This window comes from Kwoniella bestiolae, chromosome 4, assembly GCF_000512585.2.
Source record: "Kwoniella bestiolae CBS 10118 chromosome 4, complete sequence".
Classification (NCBI taxonomy): domain Eukaryota; kingdom Fungi; phylum Basidiomycota; class Tremellomycetes; order Tremellales; family Cryptococcaceae; genus Kwoniella; species Kwoniella bestiolae.
The window spans coordinates 938,743-960,192 of record NC_089244.1 but is presented as its reverse complement, the minus strand read 5'-3'; the positions used below and the strand labels follow the sequence as shown (position 1 = coordinate 960,192).

Below are 21,450 nucleotides of genomic sequence, written 5' to 3'. Positions count from 1 at the left end.
TTGAAAGCCTTTGTCATCTACAGTACTGTAATCAAACGAATTATGAAGGCAGAGAGAATACAACTTGACAATTCAAGTTATGTCCAAGTGTCTTGTAAACATGATGGAGAGAAGAGAGAAGGGATAAACGGAACAAACAATTGGCTGCATGTTTATATAAATATATTCAGAGTACTGTCAACAACGCATGTTTTGATGGGTGATGGTGATCTATATTCAACGATAAAGTGAGACATGTTGATCGATTATCTACAGTGGCATCAAAACGCACATCGGGATACAGTAAAGGCTCATTTTGTATCTGATTGTGAGATAGAGACCTGTTCACATCGTATCCCATCTCGACACTTCCTCGTACCGCTTATCAAACCCACCCACCCACCCATCCTCCTCATTATTTTTCCCATTACCACTCCACGTTTGTGAGTCTTGCAATTAATTGTATGATTCCGCGAAACCTTATTCTTCCTATACCACAAGCTTCGACCTTGCTCCATCTTGTGCCTTTCCCCTTGGACACTGGCTACAGATCTCAATACCATTTTTCGCCATCATCGTGGGTCTATGACTTCTATAATCCTGCTCAATATGTCCGATGAAGATCAAGATCAACCCTCAAATCTATTCTCAAAGTTGCGAGCTTCCGAATCCTCAGCTCCAGACGATGAGACCAATTCTCAAAGTGCAGGACTAATTCAATCCTCTACGTCCCAATGTACAATAGTAAGAACGGTGATACCTCTCTCACCGGGGCTAGAGGGGATACGAGATATCTCGTTCGATGAATCCCAGTCTTCAGAATGCCTTTCCATTGGAACATCTTCTTCGAAATGCACTTCTTCAGATGCCACAGAGAAAGATATCCGGCCACCCAAGAAATGGAAGATCAAAATCGACAGTTGGAGACCGCTCAAAACTGAGGATGCTCAATCTCAATTTCCGTCTATGTCCTTCAGTGGTCGAGGACGAGAACAACAAAATATCAATATCTCTCAAGACACCGTACCCTCCCATGCAAGCAGGGCATACACCGCCAATCGAGGCCTCCCTCCTCACAGCGCACAGGGCAAGGACAAGGGCAAGACCGCTTATATATTAAATTGGAAACGTTCGATAACGCCTTACAAAGAACCTCACGCGAACTTGGAAGAACGAGTGAAAGAGCTCGAGGAGGAGATCGTGGATCTAAAGCACCAAATTGAGTTTCAAGATCGAGTGAGTATTGATAATTTTAGGGTTTCAGTGGCACTTCCTACAGCCACAAGCTGCAGTGCAATACATCAAGTATGGCATCAACCTGGAATCCCAATCGTTGGCTGATCTGACTTCTATTCGCCAGTACGCCGATCTCCTAATCTCCTCCCCCTCATACACCCAAACAATCCGCTCCCTATCACGTCTATGCGGTCTATTTCCCCCCTCCACCCAACTCTTTTCAGCCCCAGCGGAGGTATCCCGCGTGACTGGAAGTAGAAGGCCATATGAGTGGGTACATAATCCTTTGCTCATGGATGAAGCAATCTCAAGATGCGTCAGGGTGCTCATGAGAATATATGACGATACCACCCCATTGTCCCTAGACGAGGAGGATGTAGGTTGTATGGAGAGGCTCGTTCCTCCAGATGTACTCTGGGTGTTGGTGCAGACTTGCGATACCCTTATTCTACACTCTCTGGAACGGGTCTTGGAAATTGCTTTGAAGTCTGCCAAGAGGCTGACGCAGAGATGGGGTGTGATTTGTGTATTACTTGGCAACATTCGATGTGCCACCACATACCGGCGAAGGAGCAAATCAGATTTTAGGGAATGGGCTCGAAAGCAATCTTTACTTTTTGCGAGGAACTTTTGGGTATTGGATCATCCCCTTGATCAGACTGCGAAGACAAGACCTCATCTGCAGTACTGCAACAATCTCGATGCCGCCCTTTTCCGTAGAGGTGCATCACAAGGGCAAGGGCCAGGTGGGATCACCAGGATCAGTATAGAGGAGATTAGAGGGATGATACGGGAAGAGATTGTCCGTAGATTGTACGGTGATGACCAGAACATCAGGGGGAAGAAAAGGAAGATCACGAGTTATGAGGATTTGTATGCGATGGATGAAGATGGGAGATGGGCAAAAGACGACGGTGTGATGGAGCTGGGTGAGGTTAAAAGTAAGAGAGTTAGAAGGTGATACATCATAATATGACCGTAGCTCTTGATTGTGGGCCATGATGTATTCTTTAATCCATGGGGATAGAGTATGTCCAAAAGTGGAACGAAGGGAGAACGACCTGAACTTCCTTGAGGTGATCAGCAAAGAAATGGCATATCATAGGTTACATGTGGCTGACATCATATTATACCGACACTACTGGCCTTCTCCCACTTACAATATACCAAATACCACGCACTACCCCCCAACAGACCCCATAGCTTTCTTCAACCTCGACCTTAAGACATCGTCCCTACTTGCCGTCCCACTAGTAATCCCCGTAGCAGTGACTATCGCAGGTGAACTCTTCTCTTCATTGCTCTTATCACTCTTTTTGGAATCTTTTGACCCTGCCCTCACCATACTTGCTGAATTTGCAGTGTCGTTCGATCTTACCGGTACAGCGACAGCAGGCGTGGGCTTGGATTTCACGGTTTCTCCCGATAGTGGTGTACGAACCCCTGAAGGAGGGACAATCATAGTTGGTTCTGATGAGGGTTCTTCGGTGGATTTGAGTTTGATAACCGTTTCGATCAGGATGGCTCGTCGGGTCCAACGTCTTCTTCTTGTGAACTGCGATCGACAGAAGAACGCTTTCAGCATCTTTATACGATTGTTCAAGACCAGGACAGTCATATCCGTCCAAACTGAGTGACTTGTATCAAGAGATAAACCGATTGAGATGAGATAAGAAAGACGAGTAATGGGAATACCCAAACAAAAAATGACTCCTCCCACTCACCTTGCCCAATCCCCCCTTGGCACCCATATTCTCCCACTTATTATCCCCATAGACCCACCCTTCACCATCCGTCGCATCGTCTTTCTCCACAATCACTTCTCCAGGTAATGGCATCTGCACGTTTGAGCCATCCAGTTCAGCATGAGTATGATGCGAATCATCGCTCGTCTGGGACATCGTTCTCTGTCTGAAACTAGTCGTATCGGACGTCTTCCTCGGCGACGAGGAACTGGCACCACCTCCCTGTACGATTGCCGTAGCTGCATTAGAAGACAACGCGACCGAGGCAGTACGCGCTTTGAGTCGTTCCAACCCCTTCGTGAATGCTTGTTCTGCAATGGATTGGGCTCTTGCCCCCGGGGAAAGGGTTTCTTCTAGTCCCGATTTGGGAGGTGAGGTAGATACGATTGAGGTGGGTCTACTTCCACTTGGCACTTTACCGTCCTGAGTGTTCGGTGAGGGGACGGTAAAATGATCATCGTGTTGTGGGATTGTAGGCGATGGTACGATGGTTTGGCCAGATAGTCCAGGACCCTGTTTGACTATTGTCCAATCGTCATCTAACCATTTCCAACTTGCTGTCCTCAGAACCTGAGCCTTCGGGTCCCTGTCTGTAGGACTGGGTACGACGATAGATGTGGGAGGAGGGAGTGTGAATGATTGAGGGGGTGAAACGGGCTGAAGGTGATTATCGCACCATGAAGGTCTTTCTTGAGGTAATAAAGCTGATGTCCAATCCAGTCCCATCCACCATCTTTGGTTCTCGTGTACTTCAAATCTGAAATATATAGGTTGTTCAACCTTCGTTTCTTTCTCTGCTTCTTCGTCGGGGGTGTCGTCTATAGCTGATCCGGAGGGTACGCCCATCTTGGACATTTTAGGCTTGAAGGAGAATGTAAGGGATGGTCGTCGGGAAGTCCTCCATTTGGATTTGAACCATCCCACAGGGGAGAAATGGGACAAAGTGAAGCGGTAGGATGATTCGGGTGGTGATCCAAAGGTGAATAGGAATATCAATGCTAGAGATCTTCGCATGAATAATGATTTTGATAGAAGGTTGATCAAGTGTGAGAGAGGTGGTGAAGGTAATAATAGGAATATTGAACCTGTTATACCTAATAATGTTGAATATCCTATGATCTGACCTAACATCACCCACGTTATCCATATCACTACCATGCCTCTCAATAGACGTATGGGACCTAGTTGGCGGAATCGCTCATACGTCGCTGTGAGCCTTGGCAAGGGAGAAGGAGGGAGGAGAGCGTAGATGGCATTGACGTCTGATAATGTGGTAAGGAGAGTATCGGAAGTGGATGGTTCAGCTGATGTATTTTTGAGGGGTTGTTTGGAAGGTGATTTGAGACGAAGTTTGGATAAAGGTATGAAAGGGATAAAAAGTAAAGCTGGTAGAAGGTACCTACAATCCATAACAAGTTAGTAAGTCCAGATAAGATAGAACACGGAATACTGAGCTCACCTAAATGCATGGCTTGACCCCAGACACACCGCCCACCATGCACCGACGACCATCCAACTCTGTACCCTCCTTCCACTCCTCCATAGTATCACCTCAAGCAACGTCCTGAAGAAGGACATCGGTCGAGCAAATAGGACGAGCAAGCGGAGAAAGGGTGCAGGAAGGGATGAGACCAGATCTGAAGATTGGAGGATCACTGGGGGCGGGGGATCTAATGATCCCGCTTGGGGTATGGATGATGTCGGTGCCATTATAGGAGTGTTTTAGTCGTGGTGGTCCTCATTTTTATATCATAGGTGATTGTTGTGATGTTGTGATATTAAAGAAGACAAGGACTGTGACATGTATAGATTTGTTTGTCATCGTCATCATCTCTCTCGCCGTCAACGTCACCGGAAAAACACTGACAATTCAAAGATCAAACGACCAGTAACCGGCAGCCGGTATGATGGTAACACCAACGGAAGCAAATTTGGGATACTGTAGCTCATCACGGAGCCCCACAGTCTGCAGCTGGATCGAAAGATTTTTGGAAGCTCTCAGCAGGCGGCAAAAACAAAGACTTGTCAATAAATAAGTTGTACTGTTTTATATGCATTCCTAGATCTCCACTTTCACCATATAAGCAATCACTAATAATGACAACTACAAAGAAATCATCGAGGAAGGGCTTGGACCCGGAGAAAAAGCCTGAGGGGATCGTATTGGACCAAAATGAAGTTCTGAAAGCTATGATGGCTGCCCAGAAGGGGAAGGGCAAAGAAGTAGTCTCAGACGAGGAGGATGATGAATCCGACTATCAGTCAGAGAACGAGGATGAGTCGGAGAACGGTGATCAAGGTTCCGAGAGCGAAGGATCATCGAGTAGTGTCCACCGACAAGCAGGAGTCAAGCGAAGTAGAAAGTCTGTTGATGAAGACGGATCGGAAAGTGAGGAAGATGCGCCTGTTCAACCTAGTAATACAGCCTCGACATCACGAATCAACCTCCCATCTCGGACATCCACTGCTCTCAACGGTAAACTTCCTCAATCAACGACCAAAGCCGACCCTTCAGCAGCATTCTCTGCCAACCCCAAACCTTCTTCAGATACCAGCTTTGCTTCCCTCGGATTATCTCAGCCTCTGATCACAGCTTTGGCATCGATAAATATCCGTAAACCCACTGAGATCCAGGCTGCATGTGTAGGACCCATACTTTCAGGTGAGCTCGACCGCTGCAGCCTTTCCAACGAGATAGAGCTGATTTGGGTACATGCTGAGCAGGGAGAGACTGTATTGGAGGAGCTAAGACAGGTAGTGGTAAAACTATGGCGTTTGCTTTGCCCATTGTAGAAAGGATAGCTAGGGATCCATACGGAGTCTGGGCAGTCGTATTGACTCCTACCAGGTAGGCTCTACCTGATACTTCCCCATATCATATGCTGACGTTTGCATTAGAGAACTCGCATATCAGCTGTCTGAACAGTTCCTAGTAGTTGGTAAACCGCTAGGACTCACCACAGCCACGATAGTAGGAGGAATGGACATGATGACTCAAGCTCAACAGCTGGAAGCTCGCCCGCATATCATCGTAGCTACTCCTGGAAGGTTATGCGATCTACTAAGAAGTGATGGGATGAGCCAGGGGAAGTTGAGCAGAGTGAGAACTCTGGTAAATTTAGGAGATATTTTTCATCATATACAGGAGTGAGCTCATGCCTGAACGATCAACAGGTACTCGATGAAGCGGATAGACTCCTTACGCCTACCTTCGCTCCGGAACTGGCATACTTGTTCTCTCAGATACCGCCCAAACGTCAGACTTGCCTGTTTACTGCGACGGTCAGCGAAGCAATAATGGAACTGGCAAACAAACCTCCTCCGCAGGGGAAGGAGAAACCTTTCGTGTATAGAGTGGAATCGGAGTAAGCTTAAGTCTCCCTTACCATAATTCTCAGACCAGCTAGCTGACGTGCGTCATGGACTGATGAACAGCACATTGACGGTATCTCGGTTAAAGCAGAAATACTTGTTCATTCCCTCTCAAATCCGAGACCCCTATTTACTTTATCTCCTCCAACATCCACCTGAAGATATCGATATTGCTCTGAGAGCTGATCCAAAGAAGAAATCTCAGGATTCGGAACCCAGACAGAAGAAGGGCAAACATGCTAAGAGAAAGATTATGGAAGAAGAAGATGAAAATGATAATATCCCTTCAACCATCATATTCACCCAACGATGCGCTACCGCGCATCTACTTCACCTCTTGTTGAACCAACTAGAAATCCCTTCCGTGGCATTGCATTCCCACCTCACCCAGCCTCAGCGATTACTTTCCCTAGCCAGATTCCGAGCTCAGGAAGTAAAGGTTCTAGTAACTACGGATGTGGGATCTCGAGGATTAGATATACCCGAAGTAGCTATGGTGGTGAATTGGGATTGTCCGAGAAGGTCGGACGATTATATTCATAGAGTCGGACGAACAGCGCGAGCTGGACGAGGTGGTGTGGCTATTACTGTGGTCACTGAGCGGGATGTGGAGTTGGTGAAGATGATTGAGGATGATGTGAAGGTGAAGCTACAGGAGCTGAGTTTGCCCGAGGAGACTGTACTGGAGAGTATGAATAAGGTTGCGTTGGCTAGGAGGATGGCTACTATGGTGAGTGGACGCTTCTCGTTCCCTTTCCCTAACCTCATGATATAGAGACTGAAGAATGGTGGCTAATTAAGATGTGGTTGTAGGAAATGCACGATTCAGGATTTGGCGAGAGACAGGCTATCAATAAGGCTAAGGCTGTAAAGAGGATGAAGAGGGATAAGGCGTCGAAGGGTAACTAGGATTGGTGTTATGGGAAATCGAATCCATCACTACGCGGAGATTGGTAGTTGTGTGAGCTGTTTGGACATACGGGCTATTGTATATGCATTGATTCATTGATAATACATGGTCGATAACTTACATACAAGTTTGCAGGTGACAGAGTATATTCATCTGAGGTAAATAGCAGCTACGCCTTTTCTTCCACGTCTATCAGTCTACTTCCTTCCGCTCCGTTCTGGCTGGAATTTTCCTCCTCATGCTCATCCTCCAAAACCAAGTGTTGAGATCCAGCTCTACGTGATGATGCCCTCTCTTGGGCAAAGATAATGAGATCATGTGTCAACGAGTAAAGTACCAAACCAATCGCTATCCCAACTGCGACCCAAAACACGTCAGTGCTCGTCAAGCTGCTATGCCGAACTAGACGAATATATATATATATATGTGTGTGGGATCGTAGAAACTTACTACACAGAATGATAAGGTCGTATATCCTCGCTCGTCTAGCCAGATCCACATCGATCTCATCGAACAGACGAGAGACAGCTATGGAGAGGTTCTCATGGTTTGTATAGTCTGGTGAGAGGATCAGAGGTGATTGGTGCGGTGCCATGTTGTACAGTGCGTTGATTTTCCAATTCTCCAGGTGCGTTGGCCTATGACAGTTTGATTGCACTTAAGTGGATATGGACTTGTGGATTGATGCTGTATATGACCTTGTATTACTTCAAAGGTGCACCCGAACCTGTTACGGATTTGATCAAGTTATATCTGTTTGCAGCAGGAGATAGAAGAAAGGAAGGCTAAAATCTCTCTCGACTAACTCGAGAGCCCCTTCTCCTTTCATCTAATGGAGCCAAATCGATCAATCACTTTGAAAGGATCGGTACATGATTTATCATAACAGGAGTCTCATTTTCCAGTCTGTTTCATTCATGTTCGACTTTGTCGTTCGGTTCGGTTCGATCATTGTGACCGTAACCCTACATTTCTACGAGCAAGCCCAGGCTATTGATCGTCCATCGAACCAAGATCACCGAATCGAGCCGGATGCAAAGGATCGCACTTCCCAACATGAATGACGCTAGAGATGGTATGAGGGCCTCCATCAAACATCAGGGCATTATACTGGACTGTTTCCTTGCCTTTCCAAAGGTCTACACGTATTCTACATCTGGATCCGATGGTCTGCCGGTCGTCTCTAGACAAGACCGGTTCTGAGCTGGGCGGACCTTTTCCTTGAACTGAAGGTGAAACCGTCTTCTTTTCCTTTGCTCTTTGCACTGCACAAATGTATTCTTATCGATTCGATTCGATCCGAGCGATCGCTCGTGTACCCCACGCCCAGTCAAGTCAACGAGAGTGTATCGAACAAGGATGAAGAGGGATGAATGAACGTGTGTGTCATCTCAATCCCCTTCGGCCAACAGGTAGTAGTAGATCCAGATCCAGGCACCAGCACGACATTTCATGATCAATCAACTTTTTACGTCCCATCTCCCTTTTCATCTCTTCTCTCTTCTTCATCTTCTCTTTGCATGCTCTCTTCTCTCATTCGTAGAGTCAACCTACCTCACATCACATCGAGATACACCAAAATGTCGTTCGGTCAATTGGAAGCTAATGAGAAAGGTGGGTTTGTCAGGGAATTACACGATACCCAAGCCATCATTTGCTAATCAAAGTTATTTCCTGTGCTCAGTCCTCGTTGGATGTATCGGTGGTTCGGGTCTATATCACCTTGACAACTTGACTGTTGTGTGAGCTCTCCTTCCCTTCCACAGTCACTGCCCATATGTCCCATATCACCCTTTCCCCTGTTAGCAGCACCAATATACAAGAAGCTCCGAGCTGATTCCTCCACAGCAAAAAACTAGACATCACCACCCCCTGGGGCAAGCCCTCCTCCCCTATAACCATCTCCTCCCTCCCCTCAGGCGACCTCATAGCCTTCATCTCCCGACATGGAGCGCACCACACCATCACTCCCTCCGAAGTCCCCGCCCGAGCCAACATCGCAGCCCTCAAGCATATAGGGTGCGAAGCTATCATTGCCTTCTCCGCTGTGGGATCATTGAGGGAAGAAATTGCTCCTGGGCATTTCATCATTCCCGATCAGATCATTGATCGAACCAAGGGGATCAGGGCGGATACCTTCTTCAGGGGTGAGGGTGTGGTGGTACACTCGATGTTCGGTGAGCCCTTTTCTAGGAAATTGAGCGAATTCGTCGCTCCGAAAGTGCAGAAGATCCTGAGCGAGCAGGAGGGAGAGGTGAAGTTGCATACTGGCAAGACTGTTGTTTGTATGGAAGGTGAGTAATACTATATATCCCCTTCATTATCATCCACCGAACACCCCCTGCAACTATTTCTCCTATTCTCTAGCTGTCTATCCATGCTTGATGGACTGGACTAGGGAATACAACATTGTACTGAATCTTTGATCCATAGGTCCCGCTTTCTCAACCCGAGCAGAATCACTCATGTACAGACAATGGGGTGGAGATATCATCAACATGTCTGTTATCCCCGAAGCCAAATTAGCTAGAGAGTGTGAACTTGAGTGAGTGATAATTTCATACCAATTCTCCCCTGCCCATGACTGGGGGAGTAATCTGGACCATCTTTTCTCCTTCAAATCACCCAATCCCATTTACACTCTCACTTTTCTTTTAATTTCCTTATCCCCACCCAATGAAGAAACCAATCATTACCATAACTTACGTTTTCTCTCACACTCTACAGCTACACCCTCATCTGCACTTCCACCGATTTCGATGCCTGGCGAGTTGGTGAGGACCCCGTGACCGTCGAGGAAGTCATCAAAACCCTCCACACCAATGCTGGTAACTCCCGAGCAGTCGCCGCAGGATTATTGCAAGATGTGCACAACGTAGTGGCCGAAGGAAAGGTATTGAATGAGATCAAGGGATCAATGAAATACGCTTGTATCACTCGAGTCGAGGTGAGTTTGAACCGACTATCCAAGTGGCCTCCCCTATCGTCTTGTATGATCCGTCTTTTCTAGACAATCAGGCATCACTCTCTTATGTTCTTAATACCACTCTCGCCCTATCCCAGTCAACCATTAATATGCCTCTCTTATCCATCTACAGGACCTAAAACGCAATTTTAACAAAACTGACGCCTATGAATCGGATTTGATCCAGTCACAACCCGAAGAAGCTCGAAAGAAGTTTGCCTTCATCTTGCCTTATTTCTCTGATTAGGTGGACTGGACTGGCCGGGCAATATAGGATAGGACGGGCAGGATAGAATAGGATAGACAGGGAGATAGAAAGATAGAGTGGAGTCATTAGTACGAAATATGTGAATACGAAAGAGAGGAAATGCCGTAGATTGATAGATGATCAGATTAGGAAACATGTATAGAAATGATAGATTCACTTGCGCTTGTCTCTTCGTTCAAATGATAGCAACCGATCCATGATGTTATCATGTGAAAGCATAAATTGCGAGTCACGAGTGTGGGACGCATCGTTAGGTCTCAGTCATTCAATTCATGGTTTATATTATACAACGTGTCATATCAAGATTCTTACAGACAATCTCCTTTGTACCCCACTTTACCAAACCTTCCATCCCAAGATACCAAACTCCCACCCCTCTTCCCACTCATTACATTCCAACCCCACTCATCCCCCCAGGGCGTTGAGCCAAACACCTCCCCACACTCAATTCAAACGGTGTTTTCCCTGCAGCCCCCTTCCTCACCACCAGCCCATCCTTGACTCTACTATTACCTTCTATCCCATCCAATCCAAACCCAGGACTATACGTAGAAGAATAAGTCCTACCCGTAACACTTCGCTTTTGGGCCTCCATCTCCCCACTAAGCTCTTTCAGCGTCTTCACCAGACTCTCATGGGATTCACGATAATCCCCATTCGTCAAGCCAATCTTCAATTTCCCATCGTTCAATTCCGCCTGTAACGCCGGATCACGCATGTTCATCTCCCACTTGGGTCGTCCCCTGTGCATAGTGGAGGGTAAGAACCTCGAGATGAGATAGACCGTTTCGGGGATATTGGCGTGTCCTAGGGAATTATGATATAATGTAGGGTCGGTCGTACTTGGCATCCTGGATGCCAAGCTCGCCGCTTCCAATGCAGTCTTTCTTCTTCCACCTGGTCCAGAGAGGGATCTGGCGGGGGAAGATAGAGTGGCGGTGGGAGTGGGGTTGTTCATGAGTGGAGCGAATATTGATCGAATGGATTTCTGAGAGGAGATACTATCTTTTCTTGAATGATTCCCCCCTGGGCGGGATCCAGATCCTGATCGGGGGGTATCCTCCTCTGGAATGGGTCCATCCCATCCTTGTCCTTTGGCTAGCTCATAACTTATCTGAGGTTGGGGTACAGGGGGTTGATGCATTGATGGCACCCTTTGTCTTTTCTCGTCCTTTGAGGGAGAACCAAACATACTTCCTGGTCTGGAGGTAGCGACTGTAGCGTGTGTTCGATATCCCGTAGGAGAGTTTAGGGGGTGGGGAGGTGCTCTGAGTGATTGGATGGACCGGAGGGAGCTGTTGGAATATCGATGACGCAGCTGAGGGTGTTGTTGGGATGTTTGACGCGATCGAGTAGATCCTTGGGTCTGGTTCTGCGCTTGGCTTTGAGGATGAGGTTGAGATGAATATCTCTGACGTTGTTGCTCCGACTGATCATCTTGAGGTGCTTCTTCGTGCTGAGGTGAAGCTTGGGGTTCCGCCGCATTAGGCATATGTGGGAATGGGTACGAAGGCGATGTCGATACCTTTTTCTCCCCGTTCGTCTGGGGTAGACCACTTCCCTCAGTCGACCTGAGTCTGCTCGAGACTTCAGGTCTAGTTGATCTATCCTTCGATCCACCCCTTTCTCTATCTGACGAAGGATTCCTCCTCGAATCGGACGAAGTGGTAGGTTCCATACTTATTGGACCGACCAGAGACTTCGCAGAGGTATTTCGTCGGATAGGATGAGGGGTGACGATAGGATAGGGATCTTGAGTAGGTAATTCAGCTGCCACCTGCGGATCAGGGGGTTGTATTGCACCCGCGAACCCTGTGGTCCGTTGAGTCAGGGCGGGAGGATGTGGAATCTCTGAGGGTGATTCTCTCAAATCTCCATCTAATATACCTCCCTTCGGTCCGTGGGAAGTGGACCTCTTGGACGGTCGGGGTTGAGGCTGTTGCGGTTCGGCAGAGGTATCGCTGACTGTTCTTCTCATATTTGAACTTTCAGTTTGGGTTTCCTTCGTCCTGGATTTCCCTTTCTTGGACTTCTCAGGTGATATCTCCAGTTGATCCTCGTTCCCACCCGACTCCCATCCTTCCTCAGTCTCGTCTATCTCTCCCCCCTCTTCGCCGTTCTCTTTGAGAATTTGGACAGACTCTTCGGATTTCTTGGTAGATCCTCTCCTTGCCTTTGGTCGAGCAGTCTTGGAGGTGGTCGTTCCGTGCGAGTCATGGGATGTGGTGGATGTCATTGATGTTGTGCGGGATAGGCGGGGGAGATGAGTATCGGATCGTGAGCTTTTAGGTAGAGGGCGCTATTTACCGTTCACATGAAATATCAGCCCACTATCCTGTATTTCCTCCCTCTCATCCATGAAGATGGTCAGAGCTATTTCACTGAGAGAAATTCACCCACCTTCTCCTTCTCCTTCTTCTTCTTCACGACAGCATCAGTCGTATCAAGCGCATGCATCGCCAGCCCCGCCGCCAATGCTCGTCGCCCATGTCCATGCTCACTCTCGCTCGACCTTCTATTTCCCGCATGAGAGTGATGTCCATGTGCAGCGTGTGTCGAAGGTCTCCTCTTGGCATGAACAGAGGGTCTTCTATGTGATGTCGCATGGTTTGTTGAGCCTGAGGCACCTGCTGCTGCATGAGAGGTTGAGGGGGTTGCTGCTTTGGTGGATGTTGGTGAGATTAGGGTTGTGGCTGAGGACATTGACATGGTGTGATTGGTTCCTTCGAACTAGAATTACGGTGTGGATGGAGGGTCGTTGTTAGAGCCTGAACCGCTCTCCTTGAATGGGTAGTAGTGATGACTCGATATTCTGAATATTGGTGCAGTTATTTCAAGACTGTGGGCACCCATGTTATCGGGAGGAGCAACCAAGCAAGCAAGAAGGAGCAGAAGCGGAAGCATCATGGATCAGATGGACCGGATGCAGATCCAAGAATCAAGGTTGACCGATTACACGTGGACTTATTCTCACTATTGATAACGCGATACTGCTTGTAGCAATGACGGGATCAAATAGATCAAGTGAGATACTTATGCATTGTTCCCACTTTAGAGCGATACTTACGCGTTGGACAACGATGATGATGACAGTCGAAGAGATGGATGTCTGTCATGAAAGATGCAACAGGTAGATGTTGAGACTTACCCAATACATTGCATCTTACCACTATCCACCACCCAACATCGCGTCTTTCCAGATCACAACAACAAGGAAGGAATCAACTCATTCAAGGGCCTAGATCACAGAAATACATTCATTGTTTCTCTATCTCACATCGATTCTTAACCCCTAAAACTCACTCAACATGGAACAGTTAATGAGGATGATGCAAAGTGGACGAGCGGGTATGGGAGGACCCAATCCGCAAGGAGAGACCATAGTGGCTGATAAGTGGGTCATTTCATACACCCATTTTTTTTCTCGAGGTATGTTGACTGATATGTCATGTGCTGCAGCGGAGAAACAGTCCATATTTCAGCATTAGCATTGCTCAAGGTGAGTACCAGCCAAACCCCACGATCATGTGCAAAGGTACATCGATAGCTAACAATTTGTGATGTTGTGTAGATGCTCAAACATGGTAGAGCGGGTGTACCGATGGAAGTTATGGGTCTGATGTTGGGGGAATTCGTGGATGATTATACTGTTAGTTGATCGTTTGCTCTTATCCGCTCTTCCCTCTCCGCGTCTTGGCTTAACAGCTAATATTTTGGACGAATCTGTGTAGATATCATGCGTAGACGTATTCGCAATGCCTCAATCAGGTACGACGGTCACGGTCGAATCGGTAGATCACGTCTTCCAGACAAAGATGTTGGACATGCTCAAACAGACTGGAAGGTGAGTCGAGTCGAGGTCCTTACTTTCCTACCTTACGAAAGGAGATATGAAACACACAGTACTGATGTGGCTTGTTTTCGATCTTCCATGACAGACCAGAAATGGTAGTAGGCTGGTATCACTCCCACCCAGGATTCGGCTGTTGGTTATCCAGTGTTGATATCAATACTCAACAGGTTAGTTAACTCCTGACCTCCTTTACTACATAGAAGGCGTAGGATATCAGCTAATACCAGTACATCATGTCATAGTCCTTCGAACAACTTCACCCACGAGCCGTAGCAGTAGTCATCGACCCCATCCAATCAGTCCGAGGAAAAGTAGTCATAGATGCCTTCCGATCCATAAATCCAGCATCGATGGCTACAGGTCAAGAATCAAGGCAGACAACGAGTAATATAGGACATCTCAACAAACCCAGTATTCAAGCTTTGATCCATGGGTTGAACAGACATTATTACAGTGAGTGTGCTGTTCGTCAAAGCACTTCTTGAGGATCAGCGACTCTTCCGGTATAACTTGAAGGAGGGAGATGAGACTTTGTGCTGATGTGTCCTTTACGTTCACAGGTTTGGCAATTGACTACAAAAAGACGGAAGCTGAGCAAGGAATGTTACTAAACCTGCACAAGAGGGGATGGACCGAGGGACTGAAATTGAGGGATTTCGAGGAGATGCAATCGGGTAATAAGCAAGCTGTGGATGTGAGTTTTTTCCTTCTTCCGTTCGAACCACCATCCATCGTCACAACAATTCTCGTAGATACACACTGTCTTACTTCACATTCTCATGGACCAAGCTAATATTTCTATATTGAACACCTAGGAAATGCTCAAACTAGCCACATCATACACCAAATCCGTCCAGGAAGAATCCACCATGACCCCCGAACAGCTCAAGACTCGACATGTCGGTAAATTAGATCCCAAGCGACATTTGGCAGAGGCAGCGGAGAAGGCTATGGGAGAACAGGTCACTCAGAGCTTGGCTATGGGTGTTTTGGCTGAGTTGTAGAAGAAGGAAATGTGTAATGTTCATATGCAAGCATCATCATTATCATTCAAGTCTTTACAGTGCTTCCTTGTCCATGTTACCCTCGTCAACCGGGTGATACGGTGAGATACAACATTACATGGTATAAGCATAATATCAACCAAAACTATGTAAACACAATATCAACCGTCAAGCTAAGACCGATCAAAGCCTCGAAATCACTAACTCCTACAATGAGTGAGAGAAGCCCCGCAGAACTGAGCGATGAAAACGTAGAGAATGAGCTATGTGAGAACAACGCATCAGCATCAACATCAGCATTTGTCCACAATTCACGAAGATGAGGTCGAGCACAATAAATACTCTGAAGGGATTAACTCACAACAAACACAAATCCAGTCAATGCAGTGATCCTTACATTCTTCCACCACTGTTGTCTCCTAACGTTCCTTGCTCCTCTCCTAAATGCGTAGGCCTGTCCAGCGAGGGTATCTGTCTTATCTACTAATAGGTCTAGTCGCTCGCCTCGTTGGAGGATCGAATCGATATTCTGGACCATGATGTCTTTGCTGTTTATACGTATTATAATCAGTTATCGCCCTACCCGAATACAAGAGCAGATTGTGGATGAAAAGACTGAGAACGATATTGGGGGTATCGAGTTGAGAGAAGGATGGAAGTGGTAAGAAGGAGATGAGGACTTACACATTGTTTAGGTCGCTTTGAGCCTGTCTCAGGGGATCGGCAGGTGGTGAAGTCGTATATTGGTGCATCAGTTTCGCCAATTCGTTCTCAAAGTCTCCCAGGGAGTGTGAAGAGGCTGAAACGATCTCGTCGGAGGAGTATGATGCTGTGAACTATTGGATGAACAATGATCAGTATTCGCTTATCGAGAAGGGTAGTGTCTGATCTGCTCCAATCCAGAAATTTGTCTCGTCTCTATAATGAACTTGCAGAAGGGGCAAGCAAGAGCCGACGATAAAGTCAAAAATGTATCTCTCACCCTCCTCTCCACCTCTGCCAAAAAGGCAAATGGCATTCTCCTGCCCACCGAGTCATCCGCCATGACTAGGTAAATCACGCCGTTGGACGATACATAGTGGATCAATCGATCTTGCCAGACGTCTAAGAGATACCATAAGGTCAGTATATATTACTCCACTGTTGCATCCTGACACAGGAGGAGATAACGGATAGAGTGTAAAGCAGCGAACAGCTGAAAGGAAGTTGCGATAGTCGTGAATAATTCAGATAGCTTGACTTGATCACTCACATGTCAATTTCGAGTTGTTCGGTGGTATCTTCGACAAGATGGTCGTCTGGGCAGCTACAATGATACTGAAGTCAGTATGAGGCACCCCATACTGGCATTGGATGGTTTATATAACTGGTAGATCATGTTGCTATCGCTGCACAGCTATACAGGGAATAGGCTATCAACTTACCAGATTTCAGTTCCGCTGTTCCGGTGGCATGTTCAGCTAAGACGGTCGTTCCTCTTGCTATCAAAGCGTGGATCAATGACATGGTGACTTGATTATGCTTGTCGAGAGTGGATTCGTGAAGATATGGTCCTTTATCGCTTGAAGATAGATGATAACGATGAACGTTGATTGTGCATTGATGATCGTCATTTAGAACTTGTTTGCACTTAACCGGTGACCGACAAGCTCAAGCACAAGGGCATCAATACTATCATTCACAAACTGGCCTAATTGCCACATCATGATGATATTCTGTAGTACGCGTCTAACCTTTGCTCCTTGCTATTCACCTGACCCTAAGATCTATCGTCTAACACCCAAAAAGACTGAACATTACGACTTCTTGATTCTTCATCTCTCACTCTTACTTCCTCACTTGTCACTTATCACTTATCATCCGGCTCGTATCAGTTTGATCGACTCGAAGACATACAGCTCATCCCCCATGTATTCAGCTCAATAGCCAATTTTCAACATCCAGTCTTACCAAGATGGAAACACCCAACACACGCTCAAGGAGGAAACGAGAATTGGAGAACAGCAGCTCACAAGAGGATGGTTTGAGGGTAGCTTGGGCACACGATTCACAGCTCAGAAAAGCAGTCTTGCAAGCTACAGAGGATGGTACGTTTGTCTCTTGGTTCACGATGTAAACAAGTCGATAGAAACGAGCTTGGATCGGATGGTTCCTGATCTAATTGTCCTTTTCCTTCACCTGACATTCAAGACTTAAGCTGATCAGATTCATGAAATTAAACATCAAACAGACGAAATAACACCTCCCACACCTACTCAGAAACCTCGTCCCATCTCCTCTCTCCTCAAATCCTCATCTTCATCATCTACTTCAGAACCTGGATCAGGCAAATCGATCAGACCGCGCAAAAGACCATGTAGAGCTCATCGATCTTTACCCACCTCCATCCGAAAAGACCAACAAACACCGACATCTACCGTAGGAGAGGGGTCAAATAGTCTACCCTCCATGTCAATCCTATCTTCGTCGACGGGTACGAGTTCAGAGAAAACACGGCTGGAATATCTGTTGGATCGCTTTTCGCTGTTATCTTCTCCGATGGACGAGGAGAAGAAGAAGAGGAACGTAGTGAGGGATTATATGGACGTCGGAACTCCGAGTAGGAATTTACGACCTAGAAGTACACATACGAGTGGGATGATGATTACCTCTACACCTTTGAAAAAGAGAAGTACAAGTACGGCTACCTCTGCTTCTGGTGCTAGTTCTACCCTCAAATCGAAGTCAAGGTCAGACCAGAACGTAAACATCGGATCGACACCTATACCACTCATACACCAACGATCGAAGAATGTCGATCCACCACTTCCCGATACAAATCACACCCAGATATTTGCCTCCAAACCAACTTCATTTACCTCCCAGACGCAAAATCGCAATCCCCTCTCACCTGTCAAAGGCGCCCCCCGTATAGGCTTAGGATCACAACATAAGTCAAAGCCTCCTCCAACCACTACCATCACGTCAAATAGGGCAGGTGGCTGGACAAGAACGAATAGCGGTAAAGCATTTAGAACTCCTTTCTTGGATCCTACCACCAATAATGGAGGAGGTGTGAGATCATCGCCTAGGAAACAAACTTCAATTGGAGTTGGACCAGTAAGAGGACCATCCGCGTTACCCTCTCTACCAAGCAAAACCAATACCGCTGGGCGCTCGGATATGAGTGACGGAAGAAACCCCTCGATCAGTCCCAAGAAACAATCAAGACCGCAGCCACCCAATCATGCCAAATCCTCTTCCTCATCATCTATCAGACCACCAAACATGCGATCCAGCACTGCCACCTCCTCATCCTCCCTTAAATCATCTCTACCTCCTACTCCTCCTCCAGTACCCGTGGACGTGGGGTTCAAGAATTACGATGTAGGGGAGGACGAACCTGAAGATACGAGTTTCGATTCGTTTGATGGGATCTTTGCTGGTGGGGGAGAGGAAATTGAGAGGCTGTTGAGGAGGGTTGATGGGTCGGCGTAATATCCATGGAGTTCGCACATAGACATGAGAACACGGGATTGTAGAGAAAAAAGGGGAAAAGTGGAAGATCGGGATGATGGGATAAGGTGGGCAAATGCGTACCAGGGCTCGGAAATGGTCAATCAAAATAACCATTACCAATCGCTTTTTGAGGGATAGGTTCTGTATATTAGTGTATATAATCTGTCTCAGTTAACTTTCTCTTCCAGTCAAGTTTCTCTTTCATGGCTTGAACGGTCCCCACGAGGCGTCCTTCCCTTCCGTTTTAATCGATCGCTTTGTTTGCTGTATTTGCTTTGTTGGCGTTATTATTGTTATGTGTTGTTTCTTTGGGTCTTTCTTTTACCTCTTGATGAAGACGAATGTTTGGAAGAGTAGTTTCCGGATCTTGTTAATACCTCTTCTTTTGCTTACTTATACAAATGCATGTTGTCAACTTTACTTCGAACCTCCAACTCCAGCTTGGTGAGCGTTGATGTATAAGGTTTCTTAAGCCCTTCAGATATCACCAGTAACAGCTCATTTGCTTGCGGTGCGAAAGAGGGAGACCAAGGGGAATTGCTATCCATCAATGGTGTCCCATCTCCCTTTCATTGTCAACCATCAACACGCCTTTCGTCCCTGGGCCATAGACGCATCACTTGCCTGCCCAAAGTGCTTAGACCTCCTATTCTGACGCAACGTTCTACGTTGCGGCTCAGCAATATATAGTTCGAATGTCTCACGAATTTCTCTGAAAGATACCGATGGTGATTGCAGTTTTTCCAGTCGGATATCATGCTAATCGAGACAAAGTACAGTAGATTGCATGTGAAAGCCAATACTAAAAAAAGACCTAGCGTACTCGCTTACAAATTTCAGGCCTAATTACATATTTACACACTGTACTGCACATACAGTAACCCAAATTTCATTCCAAAAATACTAATAAGCGTACAACAACCTGCCCTCCGAACCACTCTTCCTCAATTCCCTATTCATAGCTTGTAACCAGGTTCTCATCGCCCACGAGCACACTACCACCCCAGTAACGAAAGCAGCGTTTGCCGACATGGCCATTCGGTATCGGGGTCCATCAGAGGCAGGGTACAAGTAAGGTGTGTAGATGAAAGAAGCCATTGAGATACAATTCATGATTGATAGTGCGGCTGCCTTCTTCTCGGGGGTTTGACCGCAGGTCGCGGAGACCCAACCAATGATGATAGAGTTGGCGGAGTAGGCACCAGTGGCGAAAAGGAAGCATGAGATGTACCTCGCAGCGGTATTGAGGGTGGTGGCGGCGATGATGAATCCTACGAGAGCGACGACCATACCGGCTGTGATGTGCCATGTCCTCTCGTTGAATCGACCGGATGACCATCCAAGGGCTACGGCGAATCCACCCGAGACGAGGTAAGGAGGACAAGTAAGGACCAAGGTGATTGTCGTGGAGAATCCCAAAGTCTTGACCACAGTAGGGAAGAAGGAGTTGAACCCGCATGCAGCCAGGTGCATAGTCTGCAAGGAAACGAAGAGCCATAATCTCGGATCTTTGATGGCTTGCTTGAACCCTGCGATGGAACCTTTACTTTCCACCAGACCGACCGTATCTCGATCCATCCTATCTTGAGCGAGCTGTCTCTCACTGGGAGTCAACCATCGGGTAGTCAAGGGATGATCGGGTAGGAGGAACAAAGCGACGACGGCGACTCCGAAAGTGACGGCTCCCAAGATGATGAAGAGGTACCGCCAACCCGATAATCCATGTTTGCCCGACAAAGTACTGAAGGTAGCTGCTGAGATCAGGCCCGCGAAGGCGGTCGCAAAGATGTTGGCGGAGTAAAGGATACTGATCCGAGTGGCGATCTCCCGACGAGTGTAAAAGAGGGATAAGAGGTAGATGGCTCCAGGGTAGAAGGGTGCCTCCGCGAATCCAAGGAGGAATCGAACGGCGAACAGTCCAGCAAAGTTATGGACACCTGCTGTAGCGGCGGAAACACCTGCCCAAGCCATCATCCAACATGCCATCCAGAGGGATGGTCGGACCTTCTTGGAGGACATGAGCATGTTCGAGGGAATTTGGATAAAGGTGTACCCCGCATAGAGGACGGAAACGCATATGTTGAATTGGTTGCCTCTGAGATGAAGCTCCTTCTCAAGGTTGTTGAGTCGGGCATTGGCAATGGCATTTTGATCGGTCTTGTTCATGTAGTACATGGCGAAGAGGATCGGCATAATGTGCCAATCGAGTTTTCGAACGAGGGCCTTCTCCACGGGAGAGTAGCCTACTTGAGTACCAAATTGGTCCACCTTGTCGGGGCCATCGACGTTGACGGCGCCGGGAACCTCGAGGGTGTTCTCGCAGTACTCAATCTCGACCTTGTTGATGGAGCTCGGTCGACTGAGATGTTGACTATGGACATCAGAGTCCATGGGCGCCATCGTGTCTTGGTGGGTTTCCTTGGAGGACATCTCGAGTAGGTAGAGAGGTGTTGGGAGATGGGAACTCGAGTCTTGTGGGAAGACAATGCGGGGACTCTTACAACCTGAACCTGTATGTCACTCCTTATATATCCTGACCGCCTACCCCAAGGGGCAACAACACAAGGCGAGGAGCCATCCAAAAATAACAGCTTACGAGCAGCTTGACCAGAATATGACA

The 21,450-nt window shown here is 47.2% G+C and overlaps 10 protein-coding genes across 10 annotated transcripts; 5 read left to right on the top strand and 5 right to left on the bottom strand.

Moving 5' to 3' along the window:
- Positions 1-588: 588 nt before the first annotated feature.
- I302_105923 (uncharacterized protein) lies at positions 589-2,176 on the top strand (the record flags this gene model as incomplete). Its single annotated transcript, XM_019191674.1, has 2 exons — positions 589-1,215; positions 1,340-2,176. The coding sequence occupies 2 exons, from the start codon at positions 589-591 to the stop codon at positions 2,174-2,176; spliced, it is 1,464 nt and encodes a 487-aa protein (XP_019046304.1).
- A 219-nt stretch (positions 2,177-2,395) lies between these two features.
- Positions 2,396-4,670, bottom strand: I302_105922 (uncharacterized protein; the record flags this gene model as incomplete). Its single annotated transcript, XM_019191673.1, has 3 exons — positions 2,396-2,770; positions 2,940-4,359; positions 4,420-4,670. The coding sequence occupies 3 exons, from the start codon at positions 4,668-4,670 to the stop codon at positions 2,396-2,398; spliced, it is 2,046 nt and encodes a 681-aa protein (XP_019046303.1).
- Positions 4,671-5,057: 387 nt separating this feature from the next.
- On the top strand, positions 5,058-7,241 carry I302_105921 (ATP-dependent RNA helicase DBP8; the record flags this gene model as incomplete). Its single annotated transcript, XM_065870166.1, has 6 exons — positions 5,058-5,622; positions 5,685-5,808; positions 5,859-6,072; positions 6,135-6,325; positions 6,396-7,062; positions 7,146-7,241. The coding sequence occupies 6 exons, from the start codon at positions 5,058-5,060 to the stop codon at positions 7,239-7,241; spliced, it is 1,857 nt and encodes a 618-aa protein (XP_065726238.1).
- A 170-nt stretch (positions 7,242-7,411) lies between these two features.
- I302_105920 (uncharacterized protein) lies at positions 7,412-7,837 on the bottom strand (the record flags this gene model as incomplete). Its single annotated transcript, XM_019191671.1, has 2 exons — positions 7,412-7,599; positions 7,693-7,837. 2 exons carry the CDS (start codon positions 7,835-7,837, stop codon positions 7,412-7,414), a joined length of 333 nt encoding a protein of 110 aa, XP_019046301.1.
- A 985-nt stretch (positions 7,838-8,822) lies between these two features.
- Positions 8,823-10,454, top strand: I302_105919 (S-methyl-5'-thioadenosine phosphorylase; the record flags this gene model as incomplete). The annotated part of the gene is made up of 6 exons (XM_019191670.1): positions 8,823-8,856; positions 8,927-8,984; positions 9,091-9,536; positions 9,676-9,787; positions 9,970-10,189; positions 10,395-10,454. The coding sequence occupies 6 exons, from the start codon at positions 8,823-8,825 to the stop codon at positions 10,452-10,454; spliced, it is 930 nt and encodes a 309-aa protein (XP_019046300.1).
- A 409-nt stretch (positions 10,455-10,863) lies between these two features.
- Positions 10,864-13,184, bottom strand: I302_105918 (uncharacterized protein; the record flags this gene model as incomplete). Its single annotated transcript, XM_019191669.1, has 2 exons — positions 10,864-12,774; positions 12,876-13,184. The coding sequence occupies 2 exons, from the start codon at positions 13,182-13,184 to the stop codon at positions 10,864-10,866; spliced, it is 2,220 nt and encodes a 739-aa protein (XP_019046299.1).
- Positions 13,185-13,783: 599 nt separating this feature from the next.
- On the top strand, positions 13,784-15,332 carry I302_105917 (uncharacterized protein; the record flags this gene model as incomplete). The annotated part of the gene is made up of 8 exons (XM_019191668.2): positions 13,784-13,869; positions 13,935-13,974; positions 14,047-14,124; positions 14,207-14,319; positions 14,414-14,495; positions 14,571-14,781; positions 14,889-15,022; positions 15,144-15,332. 8 exons carry the CDS (start codon positions 13,784-13,786, stop codon positions 15,330-15,332), a joined length of 933 nt encoding a protein of 310 aa, XP_019046298.2.
- A 200-nt stretch (positions 15,333-15,532) lies between these two features.
- I302_105916 (uncharacterized protein) lies at positions 15,533-16,838 on the bottom strand (the record flags this gene model as incomplete). The annotated part of the gene is made up of 6 exons (XM_019191667.1): positions 15,533-15,595; positions 15,694-15,880; positions 16,017-16,168; positions 16,315-16,436; positions 16,585-16,638; positions 16,757-16,838. The coding sequence occupies 6 exons, from the start codon at positions 16,836-16,838 to the stop codon at positions 15,533-15,535; spliced, it is 660 nt and encodes a 219-aa protein (XP_019046297.1).
- A 448-nt stretch (positions 16,839-17,286) lies between these two features.
- I302_105915 (uncharacterized protein) lies at positions 17,287-18,809 on the top strand (the record flags this gene model as incomplete). The annotated part of the gene is made up of 2 exons (XM_019191666.1): positions 17,287-17,419; positions 17,563-18,809. The coding sequence occupies 2 exons, from the start codon at positions 17,287-17,289 to the stop codon at positions 18,807-18,809; spliced, it is 1,380 nt and encodes a 459-aa protein (XP_019046296.1).
- A 924-nt stretch (positions 18,810-19,733) lies between these two features.
- On the bottom strand, positions 19,734-21,230 carry I302_105914 (uncharacterized protein; the record flags this gene model as incomplete). Its single annotated transcript, XM_019191665.1, has 1 exon — positions 19,734-21,230. One exon carries the CDS (start codon positions 21,228-21,230, stop codon positions 19,734-19,736), a length of 1,497 nt encoding a protein of 498 aa, XP_019046295.1.
- Between the last annotated feature and the right edge of the window lie 220 nt (positions 21,231-21,450).